This window comes from Suricata suricatta, chromosome X (assembly GCF_006229205.1).
Source record: "Suricata suricatta isolate VVHF042 chromosome X, meerkat_22Aug2017_6uvM2_HiC, whole genome shotgun sequence".
NCBI classification, from domain to species: Eukaryota; Metazoa; Chordata; class Mammalia; order Carnivora; family Herpestidae; genus Suricata; species Suricata suricatta.
In genome coordinates this window covers 32979103-32998486 of record NC_043717.1, presented here as the reverse complement: position 1 = coordinate 32998486, position 19384 = coordinate 32979103, and the positions used below count along the sequence as shown (strand labels likewise).

Sequence of the window (19384 nt, the reverse complement as noted above, 5' to 3'; positions counted from 1 at the left end):
CAGCAGGGGCCGAGGGGGCGACTCAGAGTGTAGGGACCGTACAGCTTTGGGTCTGATTTAAAACTTGGGCTAATTGGAGAAGCTCTTAGGCACTTAACAGTTCTGTACAAACGCAAACTTGAAATAGCTCTGGGCCTGCGTCATTCAGGACAGAATAAATGAAGTACAGAAATGTCCAAACTATGTAAATCCTGGAGTTGTCTGCCCTCCCATAAACACATGACAAGTGCCAAGGCATTTTCAGTCAAAACACCCGTGGAACCAGCAGCCTCCATCCTTTGTATTTATTATTTTATTAACAGCATTTTACACAGCGTTTAACAAGCACGGCCTGCTTGCTTTGCGCCATGGCTGAGAGCCGACCAAGGGGTGGAAAACGGGCTGGACCGTGGTGGGGAGGAGTGGTCTCTCAGAGACTTCTAGCTGGAGAAATCTCTTCCGATGGGTAAGGAAAAGTAGCATTTGGGGTTTGTTTCTACTGGCCTGAAAGAGAAGACAACAAAAGTCATGCTTTGGAGGGAGAAGTCCCCCCCAAGGAGGAAAGTTGCGCAGATGTGGTTATGTCTAGTCTCCGCTTGGATTCCAGAAGGTGAAACAGTATTATTTCAGGATACTCTGCCCATCAGTTACTGATGATTTTCAAAGAGTAAGTATTTGTCTGCTATCGTTAGTCTATATCCTGGTGGAAAGTTTATAACGAAAAGTAATGCCTTTCTTAAGTCATAAAATGAGCCTTGTATGATTATTTAATTAAAATCTATTTAAGGACCGATTAGGCGTGTAATTTGCACTAATAATGACGATTATGGAAATGTTCGACTTAACCAAAAATCATAAAGGAGACATTTTGATCAGTGGGGCGGCCAGTAAGTATTCAGGGAGTTGGACAATTCTCGAAGCACGGGAGGCACTGGGCCGCGCGGGCCGCAGGAAGTGCAGAGGCCCAGAGAGCCCGCAGGCCTCCCTGCCCCTGACCCCCCAGCCCCGCCGGCCTGGGGCAGGCGGGCCCACGCTTTGCTGAGCACAGAAACCGACCCTGGGAGTCTGAACAACCTTTATTCCCAGCGGAGGAAGTGGGGGAGGGGCGCCTCCCCAAGCTCTGGGAGAGGGCTGATAAACCGCACAGAAATCCCTGCGAAATGGCTGTGCTCTTTTGCTTTCACAATCAGCGGCGACCAACGCACGCTGCCTTGGCTAGCCTTGGCTGGAGCCTGGCGGGGTGGGGGAAGAGGGGGGTCCCCTTGTTCCGGAGAAACCTGCCAGCTGCTGGGCTTGGTGCGAAGGCAGCGGAGGCAGACACAATGCTGCTGTTGTTGGTTTGATCTCTAACTGTGGATTGTTAGTCTGGCTTTAACTATGTGGTAAGGGGGGAATGTGAAGGCTGTTTACAGCGAGTGCAAATAATGTGACAGCTGTTGGTGCACGAGCAGCGCTGTGCCTCCTCGGCACTTACACAAAGCGTGCACTATGCAGGCCCGCGGAGAGCCGCAGAGGTGGCCGCTGCTCTCTGGCCAGAGCGGCCTCAGAGGAGAGGAAGGACTGGGCGGCACCGCGCTCCGCCCTCCCCCCCCACCGCTCCCCAGCACACACCTCTGTGGTTTCCAGAATCGGCTCGGAGGTGCAGGGTGTGTGTGTGTGTGTGTGTGTGTGTGTGTTGATATTAGGGAGCTTGCCATGCAGAGGTGGCCGGGGAAGGCCCACAGGGTCCCGAGTGTCACACAGTCTAGAGGGGTTTGGCCAGGATCTGTGGACCTGGCTTTTTACAGGCAAGGTTGTTTTTAAGATTTGGGAAAGGAACTTTGAATCCATAAACAAGCTTGTTGGAAACGATGCATTCTCAACTGAAGGCTTTCTGGAAGTTGCGGAGGCTCTGATGGCCCTTGTTCCTGCTCTGAAAGGGCTCTGGTACTCAGGTTGGAGAGACAAGCGAGTAGGTTCAGGACCCAAAGTGGGGAGTAGGGGTGTAGTTTGGCTTTTGATTACCCACACTCCTTAACCTTCCCATTTTCTTTTTCAAATTTTTTAAATATTTACTTATGTTTGAGAGAGAAACGGAGTGTGAGTGGGGGAGGGGCAGAGAGAGAGAGAGAGGGAGACACAGACTCCTAAACAGGCTCTGAGCTGTCAGCACAGAGCAGGGCGCTGGGCTCAAACCCACGGACTCGTAAGATCATGACCTGAGCCGAAGTCGGACACTAAACCGACTGAGCCACCTGGGCGTCCCTAGCCTTTTGATTTTCAAGAGCATATTCGCCTTCAGCTGCAGGACGAAAAGGTGTGGGGTCCGGAGGTGTGCCCACGGCGCCACCCGATCTGTGACTTTATCAACTAGATAGCCGCCAGCCACAGGCCTTCCCTGAGTTCCTGGGTGCGCCGGCAGTGGCCAGACACTTTAGGGAGGCGGGGGAGGGGGGGGCGCTGGGGTGGAAGGGAGAGCGGTTGGTGGCAGCAGTCACCCCCTTGGCCACTCCTGGAGATGGCATGGCTGGCCCAAGCTGATGGGTTCAAGACAGCCAGAAAGGTGGGCTTGCCTCTGGGCAGTCTTGGGACAAACTGGGTGTCAAAATCCTTCCCCTCCCCATCCCAAGGTTGGAGCCTTCACAGCGCTGGCCCCTAGGGTTTGGAGGACCATTCAGAGCTCGTTGAATTCTGTATTCTTGTCCTTCTCTGTGACTTTGGTCCCTGGGAGTACAGCCTCCAGGATATCTGCAAATTGAGTTCATTGCCCCCAGCACCCCCCAGGGCCACCCTCTCTGAGTTTCAACGTGGACTTCTCTATCCAGTTGGGTTCCCCAGTGGGGAGCTGGGAGATGCTTCTGGAGTGATACATGAACTTCGGTGCCAGTTCTATAAATTGGTCTCTTTTTATGACGTGTGCCATTTTCTGTAGGAATGTTGCTTGCAAAACGAGTTTCGCCTTGGAGGAAAGGCGGAAAGATAAACAAGCCTGTAACGCCAAAACACTGGCAGTCTTTCCCTCCTTCCAGCTCTCTTAAAGCAGCCGGGCTGTATTTCCAGGATTAGACTCGTGCTTGTGAAGAGGGACTCTGGTTGGCTTTTTTTTTTCCCCCAAGCAAATGCAAATTAGAGAAAAATAATTTTCTTTCAACGATATGCAATGTATTAGTCACTTGTTATCGTGCTCCGAGGCAGGCCTCATTTGCGCGTCTGCCAGCTCGCTCACATCTGCTCGGTGCTGTTCGGGGCATTTTAACCTTGGCGGTGTCGTGTCTAGTCCCACGGATCAAGGAGGAGTAATTAAGCTCTGAACAGCTACAAAAATTCATGGGCCCCCGTCTATACCGTAGTTGTTTCACAGCTTTCTTTGGGGTGTTCCGAGTTCCAGGATTGAGTAGCAGACACGGGGTTTCTTTTGTTCCTCGTAAAGAAAGTGGGAGCCCCTCTCCTCCTCTGACCCTCATCCGCAGCCCTTCCAGAACTCCCAGGCAGCGCACAGTCAGCAAGGAACCTGGGTGCAGATCACAGGACCCCGTGTATTATGCATCTTTTATGTGTAAAAAGTTCCTTTGTGCTTCCTGTGTACTCATGGTAGCTGTCAATAGCCTTATGGTATAGTTTCTTCCTTGAGGGGGGGGGGGGGGGGGGGGAGCATTAAGTGCGTTTCATTACTACCAAACCCTGGTAGGGATTGCAGTGCAGTGACACCCCCTCTGGAGTTGTGACATGGATCGTTTATTCTGGATATGCCCCCAGGTTGTACAGATTCCCAAACGGGAACCCAACTCAGTAGGGATTAGGCCCAAGGAGGGGGGGGGGGGATAAGGGTGATTAATTGCATTGCATTCAACCTAGCTTTCCTGTTCCTGGGGCAGGCTGTCCGGAGACACCAGCTTCCAAATGGGCCCTCTCTTGCCCACGTGGTGGTGTGTGGCACAACCGTGAAAGAAAGTGAAAGGAACAAAAAACCCAGGCAGTGGCCTGCGTCGGTGTCAAGGCAGAAGGAGAAGGTCCGACGTTGGTCTAACAGCAGAGCCCCCGCCCCCGCCCCCCCCACCAAGCCATGGCTCTGCCGGGTGGGGGCAGGGCGTGGGGGTACATGGTGGGGGTCCCCCCCCCCGTTTGGCAGCGACTCTACTCGTAGATCATTGAGGGGGCCTCCCCTCCTTGAACCCCTTCCCACTTCACAGTTGGCTACATTTGGCTTGCTTGGGGGGGGGGGCAGCAGGGAGCATGTCCACGGAGAATAACCCTTCCATCTGCCCGTAAGGAGCCCAGGACGACAGCCAGGAGGGGATGTGCAGTGTGCGTTCCCTGGCCGGCAGGGCTCTGCAGCGTCTCCTGGGTTCTGCGTGCGCCCACCCAAAGTTCCTTTTTGTTGGAGCTTCAGCGGCCGGGGGAGGGCTCGGGAAGGGGGGAAGGGGGAGCCACAGAGGAGCTCTCGAGCTGCAGGGCCCAAGGGGTTAACGGGGGGGGGGCGGGGGGGAGGACTGGGCATTGCAGAGGTTGGGCCGTCTCCCGGAGAGAGCTGGTGGAGTTCCTGGAAGGCCAGACAGGGGCGCGTCGCAAGGGTGTGGGTGTGTGTGGGTGTGTGCCGTGGCGCGGCCCCGCGTGGGGACCTCAGTGGAGGAGCGGCAAGGAGGGGCGGGCGAGCCCAGAGCGGCACGGGTGTGTGTGGTGGGAGAGAAAATCCCTTTGTTGCCAACCGAACGTGCTCGGGGCTGAGGCAGGGGAGGGGGCGCCCTTCCTCCGCCCTCTCGACACCTCTCGCCGCCGCCGCCGAGGGCCAAGTTCACCCCCTGAATCCCTGGCTCCATGCTCTGACCCAGGCGCCCTGGGAGGAGGCAGGGAAGGTTCTGGTTGCTGGAAAGGTCAGGGTCGTGCGAGTTTCCCATCCTCGCCTCTCCCTCTCCCCTCCTGCTCCGAAGCACAGTCTGTTACTAATGCAAAACTTGGGGCGTGGGTGGGGACGCCCCCAGAGGCAATGGCCGTGGCTTCAAGTGTGCCAAGAGACAGCGCCTGGGCAAGCTGGAGCGCTCCTCCCCAACCCCGCACCCCTCCAACACCCTTGGAGGGCAGGAAGACCCAGCGAGCCACCAACCTCAGCCACACCATTGGAAGTCTGTGGCCCTGTCCCGACAGGCTCGGGGTGGGGGGGGGTGGTGGTGGTGGTGGAGGGAGCTGTCTTGGGGTCCCCCTCTCCAGGCTGCTACCCACCCCAGGGAAAGGGGCCCAGGAGGACCCGCCCCCAACAGTGCACATCCGGGAGAGCTTTTTCTTCTCATCTTCTACCCCCACACAGCCCCCCTCCCCCCATCCTAAAATAGGAACTTCTTCACCCCTCCCTTCCTTAACACCAGGAGAGAAGTGCCGCTGTGCGTGACTCAGTCTGCTCTTGGAGCGGCCCCAGGAAGGGCTCCCGCGGGGTTCACTTCGGGCTTTGATGAAATCCACACAACTCTGCTGAAGGTCACCCCTCCCTGGCCTGGCCCCCTCTGTGTCCCTGCCTCAGCCTTCCCGCTGCCACAAAGAAACGGTGCAGCCATTCTGGGGTTGTGCCACAGTATGCTTAGTGGAGTCAGATGCTGTTCAGTGGGGTGAAATGTCGCCTATACTAGCTATTGCTAGGCAAGGCTCAAGTCCATAGTGAAGTTTATTCCTCTGGAAAACACGGTGTCAAATATTTACCGATGAGGGGACCAAAGTTGAAGAGGTTCGGCCACCTGCCCAGAGGCACCCTATGGATGAGGGTGGGAGCTGGGAAGCTGTGGTGACCGCCTTCTTGCATGTTCTCCCCAGAGAAGTAGCTATGATGTGAGCTAGGTCCCAGGTCTCCCTGCTGCCAGCTGGGCCTCCTGAGCCAGAAGCCCCCCACAAACCTGCCCAGGCCTTTGTGGCCACTGGCCAGGTAACTGCCAGACGGAGGCCAAGGGTGCCAAGTGAGAGAGACCCTAGGAAGGGACACCGTTCATGCTTGCGTGTCGCATGGGAGTTGGAGTGGTTTGCTGGCAACGCTTTCCATTTTGTCCGTGAACTTGACGAGTGTGATGTGCAGACTTGAACGGATCACCACTTGGAGGGCGGAGGCAGTAAAAGTGGCCTGGTGCCAGGAGGAGCCCGGTGGAGAGAAAACAGAGGTGCCAGGAGTGATCTGGTGCTGCCTCCCCTCCCCTGGCTCCTCCCAGCCTCTCACCATCGCTGTTCCTTCCCTTTCCTACCTGCTGTTTGCTGTCTGGCAGGGTAAATCGCCTTTAAAGAAAAACGAGCAGCTCTCTCTTTTTCCTCAGTCGATAATGGTTTCCTCATGGCACGAATGGGTCAATGGTGGAGATGGTGGGTGTCTCTCAGGGGTGTGCCAGCTCCTAATTTTGGACCCTGTGACCACTTCCAGCCAGTCGGGCCCTTTCCCTGGTGTCCAAGTCAAGCCTCGTACTCTAACCATCACCCCTGGCTTCCAGAGCAGATAACCGCCCCAGTCTGTCGAGGGAGTGCTTCCGGCCACTATCAGTCCAAGAGCTGGAGAGGGGGTGCGTTTTGCAAGCCAGGTCTCTCCCCAGAACTGGTTGTGCCACCGGGCACTCACTCCAATTCCCAGATCTGTTCTTTAGAAACCAGACACTCCTCGGTCTCCCCATCTGACCTCTTCTTTCTTGGCCCACCTTCCCCTTCCTGATCCACCCCTATCCTGCATCCTTGGTCCCCTTCTCTCCACTCCTGGACAAAAGGGTTAAACCTCACAGCCAAGGTGTAACTTAGCAGCTCCCAGGGAGACAGGTTGGTGCCTGTAAAGTGCTCGTGTGGAGTGCATGCGGGGGAGGGGGGGAGCACACGGGGAAATAAGGGCAAACAAGCCTCTCACAGCAGCAAAGTGCCTGCGCTGTTTGTCATCTAAAGCACATTATTTGTCCTCTCCACCGTGGCCCAAGGGTCAGCGAAGTCAGTTTTGAAGCACTTTCTCTTAGAGTTAAAAAAAAAAAAAAGACCCCAACTATTTCAACAGCCCCTTCTGGAAGTGGAGTGGGATGAGCATCGCTCGCATCTGCGCCTCTCAGTCTCTTTGTGTTTCTTCCCCCCATGTCCCCCTTGGTTCTACATCCCCGGGGTGAGGGTGGGTTCCCAGTCTTCAGTTGCGGCGGCGTGGGTGCAGCATGGCCTCCGGGTACAGTGTTCCGGCCCGCTAGGGATTTGGGCTGTCACCCTGGAGAAAGGTCTTCCTGACAGGCAGGGCCCTTGTTCCCTGGCCCTTCCCCCTCTGCCCGGCCCCGTGTTTGGCCAGGAACCTGAAGAGTTAAAAGTCTTTAACTTGTTGCAATGAAATTATGGCTGGCAGTGGCGCCGCTGTTTGTTCAACAGACCTCCACTTTTAAACAGTTCACAAAAAGTTCATGGGGCAACGAAAGATTGTGTGTGTGTGTGTGTGTGTGTGTGTGTGTGTGTGTGTAGTCAGTAGGATCCAACAATGTACCTCCCCCTCCCTTATATCGTCAGTGTTCAGCCTCGTCCCTCTGCCCCCCACCCCCGACACTCCGTCTGACCCCATGCATGTGAAGCCACTTTATTCTGACGACTGGTGTCGTTGAAGTGCGTGGCGTTAATGTTGAAAACCCCACAGGAAGAGCGCGGGGTGGGGGTGTGGGGACAGCTCTGAAAGCACCCAGTGGCCCCAGGTGTCTGTAAATCTCATCTACCTTTCCGTTAAGCGCAGGCCACCCCCTCTCAGGAAAAGCCCTTTCAAGGGAAAGGTGTCACTGGCCCTCTTGGGGGAGAGGAGGGGCAGAAGGAGGATGATCTGAGACAGCACCCTTCCTGTTTCCTCAGTCAGGTGCTAGGAGGTCCTTGTCACAAGCCGGCTGCTAACCGAGGTGGGCAGGTAGCGGCTTGTCCCAGGGGAGGCCACTTTGGAAGGGCCAGGACAGCAGAAGACGAAGTCTCGCAGGCACACGCTAGCTTTTTTCTTGCCTCATCCTTGTCTTAGAGGTTTGATTGAGGGACTCTTTACCTCCTGGTGTAATTTCTGCATTTCCTCAGGGGGCACGGCGAGGGGTGGCATGTTGGCCAGGGGGTAACATGGTGCCGTCCCACTGCTGCAGCTGGTGACCAGGGTGCTTGCACCAAGGAATGTGGCTCCACCTTCTACGTTAGGCCACCCAGAATGTCTTCCTTTTGTGAGAAGGGGCAGCAGGGGTGAGGGAGGGGACAGTCCCTTGAATGTGTCTTGTGGTCTTCCCTGTGCTAGTGGGGGCCTATCCCCAGCTTGATTTGTAAGAAGGGACACAAGCCCACAAGCCCCTACAGAACCTTCCTTAAGACCCCAATTTGTCTTTTTGGGCACCGCAGCTAGCCCATTGGAAACGCCTCTGTCTCAAGAAAGAGACCCTTCCTAAAGAAGCAGAGCCCTCAGAATCCCACCAGGCCTGCTGCAACTGCGGATGTCTGCTCTTCCTCTCCTCCTCCTCCTCCTCCTCCTCCTCCTCCTCCTCCTCCTCCTCCTCCAGCTTCGTTGTTGAGCTCCAACTCCGCACCCTGTGTCTGTGTGTGTGGCTCTTGATTAACAGACGGTGCTCGATGTATGGGGGCCGACTGGGATAGTGGTGGACAAAGGCCCAGTTAGGACAAAGAAATGCCCAAGGGTCGCCTAGCGCTCGCTTCTGGAGTCAGGTCTCCCAGGTGCTCCCCCACCTCCACCCTCAGTGCCTCCCCAAAAGAGTCCCCGGACCCGATGCCTCCAGCCCAGCCAACCTGGCAGTCTGCTCCTAGTTCTTGAGTGTAAAAGCGAGCATTTGCATATTTTTCCCTGCTAACAAAGGAAATGTGTCGACTTAGGGAACATTTGGGCTTTCGGAAACTGTGTGGGTGGGTGTGTGAGGGAGGAGAAAGAAAAAGTTCCCCCTACGATCTGCACGCCAGTGACTCCGCACTCAAGGTTCGGGTCCCATGTAGAGATGCTGTGGCTCGGCCTGGACAAGGGGGATGACGACGTGTTTGTGAGCTGGGGGAATTGCTGAGGGCCATCGGTCCCAGGCATTAAAGGCTCCCCTACTTATTAACCCAGCATTTAACAGCAGGATATGGGCTGAAGCGCAGTCAAAAGAAACGGCTCAACCTCCAAAGAGCAATTAAAATCCTGCACGAGGATAAATCACGCGCCGTGATAATCCTGTTAATAAAATGCAGCTTGTCCTGACCCTTCACTCATGCAGCAAACTAGAATGTGATGTGGGTGGGGGTGGTGGGCAGAGAAGGTAAGGAAGGGCGGGGAGAGGTGCTCTCCCCTCCTCTGCCTGGGCAGCCTCCCCCTCCCCGTGGGTGGAAAATGGGTGGCTTTTGCCCGCTCCCAGCATGCCAGTGGCTCGCAGCCCAGCAGCCTGGGCTGCTAAGACTTCTGCACTCGCTAATGATTTCTTGTCCCCAGCGAGGAGGCGTCATTGAATTACTCAACTGCCTCCCCCTGCAGCTCCCAGGCCAAACCACCCGGGTTCGGTGCTTAATCTAATCTAGGGCTGGGTGGGATGGTTCGCCAGCCCACCGACTCTTTTTAACCCTCGATCCGTTGAGTATCGAACATACCACAGCCCCGGAAACTCCTCCTGGCGTGGGCTGCCACGCCTGCCTCTCGTGCCTCCCCCCACCCCTCTCTTCTCCGACCCCAGAAGAATCACCGAGCTTACAGCTCCCTAGGGGTGCAGCACTGTAATGCTACACTGCCACTGCCAACTGTGTTCCCCTAAGGCTGGGAAAGGAGAAGGGACCCCGGCCGCCAGGCTGAGGTGGCCGGGGGTGGTGGTGAGGTGTGCAGCTCCCCAAGTGGTGCGGTCCATGGCACTTGGGCCCTCCCTCCCCGCCTACCAGGGAGTTGCGCTGAGCCTTGGTGCTCTCTGGGTCAGGCGTGTCCCACCACTCCTGGACATCTGTAGGACATCAAGTATAACCTGCCTTTCCGACCAAGTCTGCACTCTATGACTTGCCCAGAGAGAGGGCCTTTCTGGTTCCCTCTTTGGTTCTTCTTTATTCAACCTCCTCGGTTTGTTTTTGTTTTTGTTTTTAACAGACTAGACGCTTGAAGAAAAGCTGCCATCCAAGAAGACGACATGCTTTCAGCAACCCCCCTGTATGGGAACGTTCACAGCTGGATGAACAGCGAGAGGGTCCGCATGTGTGGGATCAACGAAGACAGGTGAGTGTGCCTGTCCGGCTGCGGCCCGGGGAGAGAGGGGGGTGCCCCCACCCCCAGCTCCCGGGCAGGGCTCGTGCTGGAGCCCCCCTCACCCTCTCAAAACCAGAGAGGGCGCAAAAGGGGTGGGGGAGAAAGATCTCCCGCCTAGCTTAGCTGGCGGCCCTTGATTTACAGTGTTAACAGGCAGCCTGGCTCAGCGAAGCATTGCCGCCCTTTAAAAGATTAGCCCCTAAAGCGGCCTTTCAGTGCACTTTCGTCCTTAATTTATTATTTCATATTTATGAAGGAGAATTAATCCCAGTCTATATGCTGCTTTAACTCTAAATGTCAGGAGTGTGGGCCCAGGTGGATCGGCATTCGATGTGCTTTTAAAACAAATAGTTTGCTCAGTAATAAATGGGGAGATAGCCACCCCTCACTTCATTTAAGCCCAGGGTCTCCCGGTGTCCTCTGTTTCAGCGAGGCCCTCGGCTCCTGATCTCGGTCACCCGACAGCTCTGTTCCGCTTCCTCATCTGTAATTTTGGAGCGTTGGGTAGGGGCAGCTAAGCAGTAGATGATTGAAGTCGCCGTTTGGGGTATTCACTGCTGCTTGTCAGCGGTTTTTATCCTGGAGATTTAGAAGTTGGCACCGAATGCCTTCTTTATCGATGCTGTCTCATAACAAGTACCAGGGCAGCCGCAGCAGCCCGGCACACGTGTGCCGCGTTCTCGGGAGCTTGGAGTAGCTGGCGTTTGTATGATATTCGTATGTGTCCTCCGTCATTTTGATAAAGGCCGTCAAATATGGCTTCATCATCACCATGGAAACCAGTGTTGTAGAACAGGGCACCTAAACTTTGTTTGGGGAAAACTTTCAAAAGCCTGCCCTCGTGAGGAACACAGAAGTGATTGATGTGGCCAGCTGCGAGACTCCGGCCTTGTGTTTCCGCTTTGGTATTTGGCCGTTGGACTGCCTCACGTCTGTCCTCAGGTAGAACTTACGAGGGCCTGCTTGCACGGCCGAGCTCAGAATGGCCTGCTTGGCCTGTTGGGAGAACGCATCGTGCAGGATCTTAATTTATGCGTCCTCCAACTTGGGGACGTATTTGTGATTTCGCGTCCCCTTTGTGCTCTGCTGCTCCTTTGTTCATTCTCTCAGCCTGACTGAATCACCATTTGGGGGACAACTTTCAGTATGGGCCCTTGCTGAGGAATGTTTTTGAAAGAGCAGTTTGAAAAACGGAGTTACTAGAAACTGGTCTCTTCTGGGACCTTCTATGGAGAGATGCGTTAAGCAAGGAACGCTTTCACGAAGTTGGTGTGTCCTTTTAAATAGGAAAATTCCTGTAAATGATGGTGACGCTTCAAAGGCCAGACTGGAACTAAGGGAAGAGAATCCCTTGAACCACAACGTGGTAAGAGATTAATGGCTTCTGTGGATGCGCTATCTGAATATCAGTGATCTGTAATCAATCGTGCATTAATTTGCATGCCATTAAAGGGCCTTTTGGGGGTGGGGCTGGGGCGTTTGGGGGCAGGGTTGAGTCGAAAGCGCCTGATTCGGGACTGGGCCCTCACCCTAACCCCAGCTCTTTCCTGCTCGCTGCCTTGGCCCCTGCACTCCTTTTGACACACTGGCTGTGTATGTCCGAGCCTCGTAGTGACTGGTGGGATATGTACCTCCCTGTCTTCGATAAGCTGCATGCCACATCAGTGCTCCCTGGGGCTGGATAAATTTCCAGCCTCCAAGGAGACCCTTAGGGTTTACTTTTCCAGTAAAATATGAAACACAGTACCGTCTTCAGACAGCCCGGAGAGGAAGTCAAAAGACACAACCACAGTTTGACCCGTGGCCTTTTTATTGATTTAGAAATGAGACCACTAAAGTCCTCCTTCCCTGCTGTCCCACTGAAGATTGTTTCTTGTTATGTTAAATAATAACACTTCCCTATGTCCAGGGGGGCAAAAAAAAAAAAAACCCAGCAAGCACCACCCCGCCCTCAACCTAACAACCCTGGGAGGCTCTGGTCCACACCCCACGGGGGCGGTGCTGAGAGGCATGGAGCTGGTGTCCTCTCTGTTGCAGCAGAGAATTTTTGCTGAGAAGGTGAATTTTCCAGAGTTAATAGATGACTGAATTTAATGTATGGGCCCCAAGTCTAAAGGGATCAACCTTTTACAGGCTTTCCGGATACTAGTTGAACCAAGGTAAGAAGGGGGGGGCAGCAAAGGCTTTTGGATAAGTTTTGCGGGGCTTCGTGGAACCTGTCTTTTTAACCCTTTCTGCTGGGCCCCGCTGCTCTGAACGGGCCTCTCGGGTAACAGCCGTGTTCTTCTTCCGTAAAGGTGGATGCCACTACAGCCCACAGGATCGATGGCCTGGCAGCACTGAGCATGGACCGCACTGGCCTGATCCGGGAAGGGCTTCGAGTCCCTGGCAACATGGTCTACTCTAGCTTGTGTGGACTGGGCTCCGAGAAAGGTCGGGAGGCTGCCACAAGCACACTAGGGGGTCTTGGGTTCTCTTCCGAGAGAAATCCAGAAATGCAGTTCAAACCGAATACACCCGAGACAGTGGAGGCTTCTGCTGTCTCTGGAAAGCCCCCAAATGGCTTCAGTGCTATATACAAAACACCACCTGGAATACAAAAAAGTGCTGTGCCCACGGCAGAAACACTGGGCTTGGACAGACCTGCAAGCGACAAACAGAGCCCTCTCAACATCAATGGTGCTAGTTACCTGCGGCTGCCCTGGGTCAGTCCGTACATGGAGGGTGCCACGCCAGCCATCTACCCTTTCCTTGACTCGCCAAATAAGTATTCACTGAACATGTACAAGGCCTTGCTACCTCAGCAGTCCTACAGCTTGGCCCAGCCACTGTATTCTCCTGTCTGTACCAACGGGGAGCGCTTTCTCTACCTGCCACCGCCTCACTACGTCAGTCCCCACATCCCATCGTCCCTGGCTTCGCCCATGAGGCTCTCGACCCCTTCGGCCTCCCCAGCCATTCCACCCCTGGTCCACTGCGCAGACAAAAGCCTGCCCTGGAAGATCGGCGTCAGTCCTGGGAATCCCGTCGATTCCCATGCCTACCCCCACATCCAGAACAGTAAACAGCCTAGGGTGCCCTCCGCCAAGGCGGTCACCAGTGGCCTGCCCGGGGACGCAGCCCTCCTGTTGCCCCCTTCGCCCCGGCCTTCACCCCGAGTCCACCTTCCGTCCCAGCCCACCGCAGACTCCTACTCCGAATTTCACAAGCACTACGCCAGGATCTCCACATCACCGTCTGTCACTCTGTCAAAGCCATACATGACGGTCAGCAACGAGTTCCCCTCAGCCAGGCTCTCCAACAGCAAGTATCCTAAGACTCCGGAAGGGGCCGAAAGTGCCCAGCCGGTCCCTGGGCACCCCCGGAAAGCAGCAGGTCAAGACAGAAAAGACGGGGGCTCGCCGCCTCTGTTGGAGAAGCAGACGGTTACCAAAGACATCACCGATAAGCCACTAGACTTGTCTGCTAAAGTGGTGGATGTCGATGCTTCCAAAGCTGACCACATGAAAAAGATGGCGCCCACGGTCCTTGTCCACAGCCGAGCTGGAAGCGGCCTAGTGCTCTCTGGAAGTGACATTCCGAAGGAAACCTTATCTCCTCCCGGAAGCGGCTGTGCTATCTATAGATCTGAAATCATCAGCACGGCTCCCTCGTCCTGGGTGGTGCCTGGGCCGAGCCCCAACGAAGAGAACAATGGCAAAAACATGCCGCCGAAAAACAAGGCCTTGGACTGGGCCATCCCACAGCAGCGGAGCTCATCGTGTCCCCGCATGGGCGGCGGCACAGACGCCGTGGTCGCTAACGTAGCGGGGTCAGTATCGAGCTCGGGCCGCCCAGCCTCCGCATCGCCCGCCCCTAACGCCAACGCGGATGGCTGCAAGACGGGCAGGAGCTCCATGGACACCACACCGTCGGTCATTCAGCACGTGGGACAGCCCCCGACCACGCCGGCCAAGCACGGCGGCAGCACCAGCAGCAAGGGTGCCAAAGCCGGCAACCCGGAGCTGAGCTTCAAATCGAACGAGAACGGGCTTCCTCCAAGCTCAATATTTCTGTCTCCGAGCGAGGCTTTCAGGTCCCCACCGATCCCCTACCCCAGGAGTTACCTCCCTTACCCTGCACCTGAGGGCATCGCGATAAGCCCCCTCTCCTTACACGGCAAGGGACCTGTCTACCCTCACCCGGTTTTGTTGCCCAACGGCAGTCTCTTTCCTGGGCACCTCGCCCCAAAGCCCGGGCTGCCCTACGGGCTGCCCACAGGCCGCCCAGAGTTTGTCACCTACCAAGACGCACTGGGGTTGGGCATGGTGCATCCCATGTTGATACCTCACACACCCATCGAGATCACTAAAGAGGAAAAGCCAGAGAGGAGGTCCCGCTCCCACGAGAGACCCCGCTACGAGGACCCAACCCTCCGGAACCGGTTTTCTGAGATGCTGGACGCTAGCAGCACCAAGTTACACCCCGAAGTCCCCGCCGCCGACAAGAACCTAAAGCCGAGCCCTGGCTGGAGTCAAGGGAAGACTGTTGTCAAGAGCGACAAACTGGTCTACGTGGACCTTCTCCGAGAAGAGCCAGACGCTAAAACCGATGCCAACGGGTCCAAACCGGGCTTCACGGCTGAGAGCGTGGGCCAGAGCACTGAGCCCAGCAAGCCCCCCACTGACCCAGCCCTGCAGCCGCACCGCGATTTCATCGCCCTGAGAGAGGAGTTGGGGCGCATCAGTGATTTCCATGAAGCTTATGCATTCAAACAGGCCCCGGGCCAGTCGGTCTTCAGCTTAAGCAAGGAGAATGTTCCCTCGGGGACCAACAAGGAGAACCTGGGGATGCCAGTGGCCACTCCCTTCCTGGAGCCCACTCTGGGGGGCGACGGCCCTGCCGTGACTTTCGGGAAAACCCAAGAGGATCCCAAACCATTTTGCGTGGGCAGTGCCCCACCGAATGTGGATGCCAACCCCACCTATACCAAAGATGGAGCAGATGAGGCTGAATCGAACGATGGCAAAGTCCTGAAACCGAAGCCCTCTAAGCTGGCCAAGAGAATCGCCAACTCCGCCGGCTACGTGGGGGACCGATTCAAGTGTGTCACTACCGAACTGTACGCAGACTCCAGCCAGCTCAGCCGGGAGCAGCGGGCCTTGCAGGTGAGTCCCCCAACCCGAATTTCAGGGCCTCTACCAGTTGTCAGTTCTTTTTTTTTTTTTTTTTTTTTTTTTAATGTGTAAAGAGGAGTGGGGGTGGGTAGAGTTGGTTAATTGAGCTTATGGTAAATGTAAATGTATGAGATGTGTCCAGTAAGGGGCCATGAGCTGTAGCTCTTAGGAGGTTCGTGTTTCTGGATACTTTAAGTTATCCTGTAGATATTAAAGGAACTCCACTCAGCTGCTGCTAACAGAAATTTTAATTGTTGCGAAGGATAATCTAAAGACTGCATGACGTTTGCCTATCAGTTGCTTTGATTTCTCTGCCATTACTGTATGTTAACAAGTAGACCTAACAGTGCTGCTGAGGGTGCCTTACGTGGTACTTGGTGGAGGTGTGGAGCAGCCGCATGTCTGTGGGATTCGAACGATTTTTCTCACAAAAAAGAAAAGCTCGCTTAAAGGGATAGAGTATGTGTTTAACTTGCTAGTGAATGATAGATGTTGTATAGGCATTTCCTTAAGATATTTTACTTTTAATTAAAAGATAAATAAAGCCAAATTGTTTTGCAATGTTAAGAAAAAAATTGGTTTATGCTTATAAAAATGGATGAAGTTATCTAAATGATCCATTGAGTGCCCATTTTAATTACATAGATGGAAGGATTACAAGAGGACAGTATTTTATGTCTCCCCGCTGCTTACTGTGAGGTCAGTTCTTCAAATTTTTATTACTAGAATCTTACATAAACCTTTTGAGTTAAATTTCATTTCCAAATATACAAAGGGAAGTTTGTGGGCCATGGTCGTCTTTATTCATTGTGCACTTTGTTTTCTTTTCTGTTGTGTTTTTGTTTTGTTTTCTTTGCGTTGTGTTTCTGTTTCGTTTTATTTACCTTCCAAAGAGAATGTCTCTATGCAGTGGTGTATGGATGGATATACATATCTCTATACACATACAGCTTTATGAGTAAAGAATGTGCGATTACTTATGTATAGATACTCGTAAATTTTTATCTATCACGTTTTTAAATATCTCCGCTGTATCATAAATTGTGGTTGGTTTTGGGCAAACTTTTCTTTGAACATACTTTCCTTTAAGGTAAGGCACACGAAATAGCTTTTATGGTAAGGTGTTGTGTTTTTTTTTTTTTTCCCCATCTCCGTTCTCTTTCTAGCGTGCAATGATGCGCTTCTCAGAGCTGGAGATGAAAGAGAGAGAAGGTGGCCACCCAACAGCCAAAGACTCCGAGGTGTGCAAATTCAGTCCCGCTGACTGGGAAAGGTTGAAAGGGAATCCGGACAAAAAGCCAAAGTCGGTCGCCCTGGAAGAGGCCATTGCCGACCAGAATGACAATGAGAGATGTAAGTAAACCACAGGCAGCCTGCGCATGGTGCTGTGTAGTTGTGTGGTGCCGCTTAGTCGGTGGGAGCGGGGCCCGCCACTCCTGGGGCTGACGGAGGGGGCAGGAAGCAATTGCTAGGAGAAAGGGGCCGCCCTTCCCGTCCGAGGGAGTCAAGGGCCGATTGTCCTTCTGAACATGATGGCATCCAGGAATGAGGCCCCAACCGACGATTATTTCCTGGGACACGTCTCCCTTTCCAGAGAGACCTGTCCTGTAGTCAGTAACAGCCTGATACGGTCCAAGCGGCAGAATGGCAGCGGGAGATGTAAATGTGGTGTGTGTGTTTCCCTCTGTTTTGTAGCAGGTACAGATAGGGTTCCTTTGCTCTTCCTTTTTTTTTTTTTTTGGTAGCAGTGGAATGATACTTCCAGCCAGAGGCACTCCCCCACCCCCGTACCATGACAGTCTCGTATTCCCCCTCCAGAGGCAGTGGTTTAGTTAAAATGGGATGGAAATGGAGGGGTAATGAAGGCACCATAGGGACGAGATGACTCTTTTCTGCGGCAGGTTTGTTTGCCATCATTCAATGTTGAGAGCATGATCCAAGGGCATGGGGCAAACGAGAGCATTCTTCCTACCAGACAGAGGTTGTACTCTGTTTTGGAGGCCAAACAGAGAGAGAGAGCTAGTGCTTAGTGCTGGTCCCTGACCATGGTGGACTCTGGGATTTGTTCCCGAGACTCCCCTGACTGATGAGACACGTCAGGAGCAAGTGGAGAAGGTCTTTTTCCTGGTTTCTTAAATCTCACCGGTGATGGTGAATGAGGGCATCTGGCTGAACGTCAAGTAGATGATGGGTGCAGAATCCTTGTGACATGGGAAAGTCAGGGATGGAGCGTGCATCTTGTGAGCTCTGTGCTGTTGTGTGTCATGGGGGGCGGTGTTCCTGCACATACTTAGTTCATGGGCGTCTGATGGAGTTGGGGGAGATTTGAGGTCCAGGAGAGCGTGCTTCTCGCTGCCTAGGGCACAGCCCCCTCCTCCTTCATCCCTATACCCGCCAGTCAGCCTTGGGGTCAGACAATGGCCGGTGGCCAGGTTTCTGGGTCGACCACACCAGGACCAGTTTGCTTTACGTTAATCTCAAAGAAGGCAGTTTTTGTGGCTAGTCAGTGGCCGGTCCTCTGGGCATTGAGAGGGGAATAAGGAGGGTCAGGCGGCGCTTGAATAAAGCAGCAGAGAAGGAGAACGCCTTCCCCTTTGCCGATGCCTGCCCTGGGCATCTGGGGGTCTTGCCTCATAAGGCCGGCTCTTGGGGAAATCTCTCAGGAGACCTTGTAGAAGTGAACAAGGTCAAGTTAATGGGTAGGCGCCTCTCTGAGGAGAGGGAAGTACCCATGCCAGACGCTCCAGGGGAAGTATACTTCCCTCTTCGCCTTTCCTGCAGAAACTAGAGACGAGCACTCGGTCTGGCCAATGGGGAGCAGAGCCCAAAAGACTCTGAAAGGCCTCCCTTCTGCCCTCCCCTGAGTCTGTCCAGGCTCTGACCATTGGGTTTTGCTCCCGGAGCACCCAGGCCATGGCCTAGCAAGGCCTCAGTCATCCCTGAGGGTCGGGGAGGGATAAGAGGAAGGTGGGGGGTGGGGGGGTCACTTGTAAAGACTGAGGCGACGGAGGACATGGGTCACCATCCCCAATCTTCTGGGGGACTTGTGGTTTGCCTTGGTCAAGAGGAGTAACTTGAGTGAGTCGTTGTCTTTGCTGCCACCTCCTCATCCAGGGGACAGCAGGTGCTGGATTCATCCAGCTGCAGATTAATGGACCTTCATATCCTTTTGGCCTCCATGTCTCGAGCCCATGTGAGCTCAGGGCCTGCTCCGCAGTTGGTTGCCTCCTCACGCGTGTCTGGATCTGGGACAAGGGTCTGGGGTGGGCAGGGGTGATGAAGAAGGTATGGGATGCCTTCCCTCTTCCAAGTCAGCCCCCCACTCCTGCAGACCCCAGGAGCTTCCAGGATGAGGGGTGCTTCCCATGTGGCCTCTGCTGCCCAGGCGTGGGGGTGCGCTTGTGGAAAGGGGCCGGCCTAAGGGTAGATGAAGCTGCAAACACCGCTGTCAGGATTTTGATTTGTGCTTTATGATGGTAGGCATGGCTGAATTAAATGTTTACTTGAGATGGTCAACAGACACCTTGGTCCCTTTCCTCGTGAACTGGCAGTGACTGTCTCCCTTGCCAGCCACTTGGCTGGGGCAGACCCAGGACCTGCTCCGTGGCCACGCGTGGGCAGTAACTGGAGGAAGCCTTGGTCAAGGGGCTTCAGGGAGCTTCTCTCTGGCTGAGCACCCTCGTGTTTGTGAACTACACTGAGTTTGGAACCGCAATTTCCCGTGCTTCTTTGTGGAGGGTGTAAGTTTCCACAAGGTTAGCCTTTGCTTGAGATGTTGCAGTTATCTGCAGAGCAGGGAATTTCCATCATGGGGAACCCTCCCACCCTGTTTAGGGCTCACTGGTCCTGGCTCAGCGGTGGTGAGGGTGCTCTGTTGCCACGGTGACTTGTAAATGTTGCCATGGCGATGCTTCTTTGAGGTAGTGCTATGGCACAACCATGATAAATTATGGGATGTGTGGTCTGTGAGTCACGTGGCCACGCTGCAGGGAGCAAGTGTTAAACCACGAACAACACAGCCACATTCACATCCGCTTAGATCAAGTGGCCAAGAGCACAGGCCTCC

The 19384-nt window shown here is 54.5% G+C and overlaps 1 protein-coding gene across 11 annotated transcripts in view; it reads left to right on the top strand.

The window, feature by feature from the left end:
- Positions 1 to 19384, top strand: part of BCOR (BCL6 corepressor) — a 113877-nt gene that overhangs the window by 80295 nt on the left and 14198 nt on the right. For 8 of the 11 annotated variants that reach the window (XM_029931096.1, XM_029931100.1, XM_029931101.1 and 5 more), the window contains exons 2-6: positions 10007 to 10132; positions 11450 to 11528; positions 12460 to 15309; positions 15964 to 16017; positions 16485 to 16671. In XM_029931096.1, coding sequence (XP_029786956.1) covers positions 10047 to 10132; positions 11450 to 11528; positions 12460 to 15309; positions 15964 to 16017; positions 16485 to 16671 — 3256 coding nt within the window. In that variant the 5' untranslated portion in view covers positions 10007 to 10046. The remainder of the gene's footprint in view (positions 1 to 10006; positions 10133 to 11449; positions 11529 to 12459; positions 15310 to 15963; positions 16018 to 16484; positions 16672 to 19384) is intronic. The other 3 variants (XM_029931098.1, XM_029931099.1, XM_029931102.1) reach the window with 1 other exon arrangement.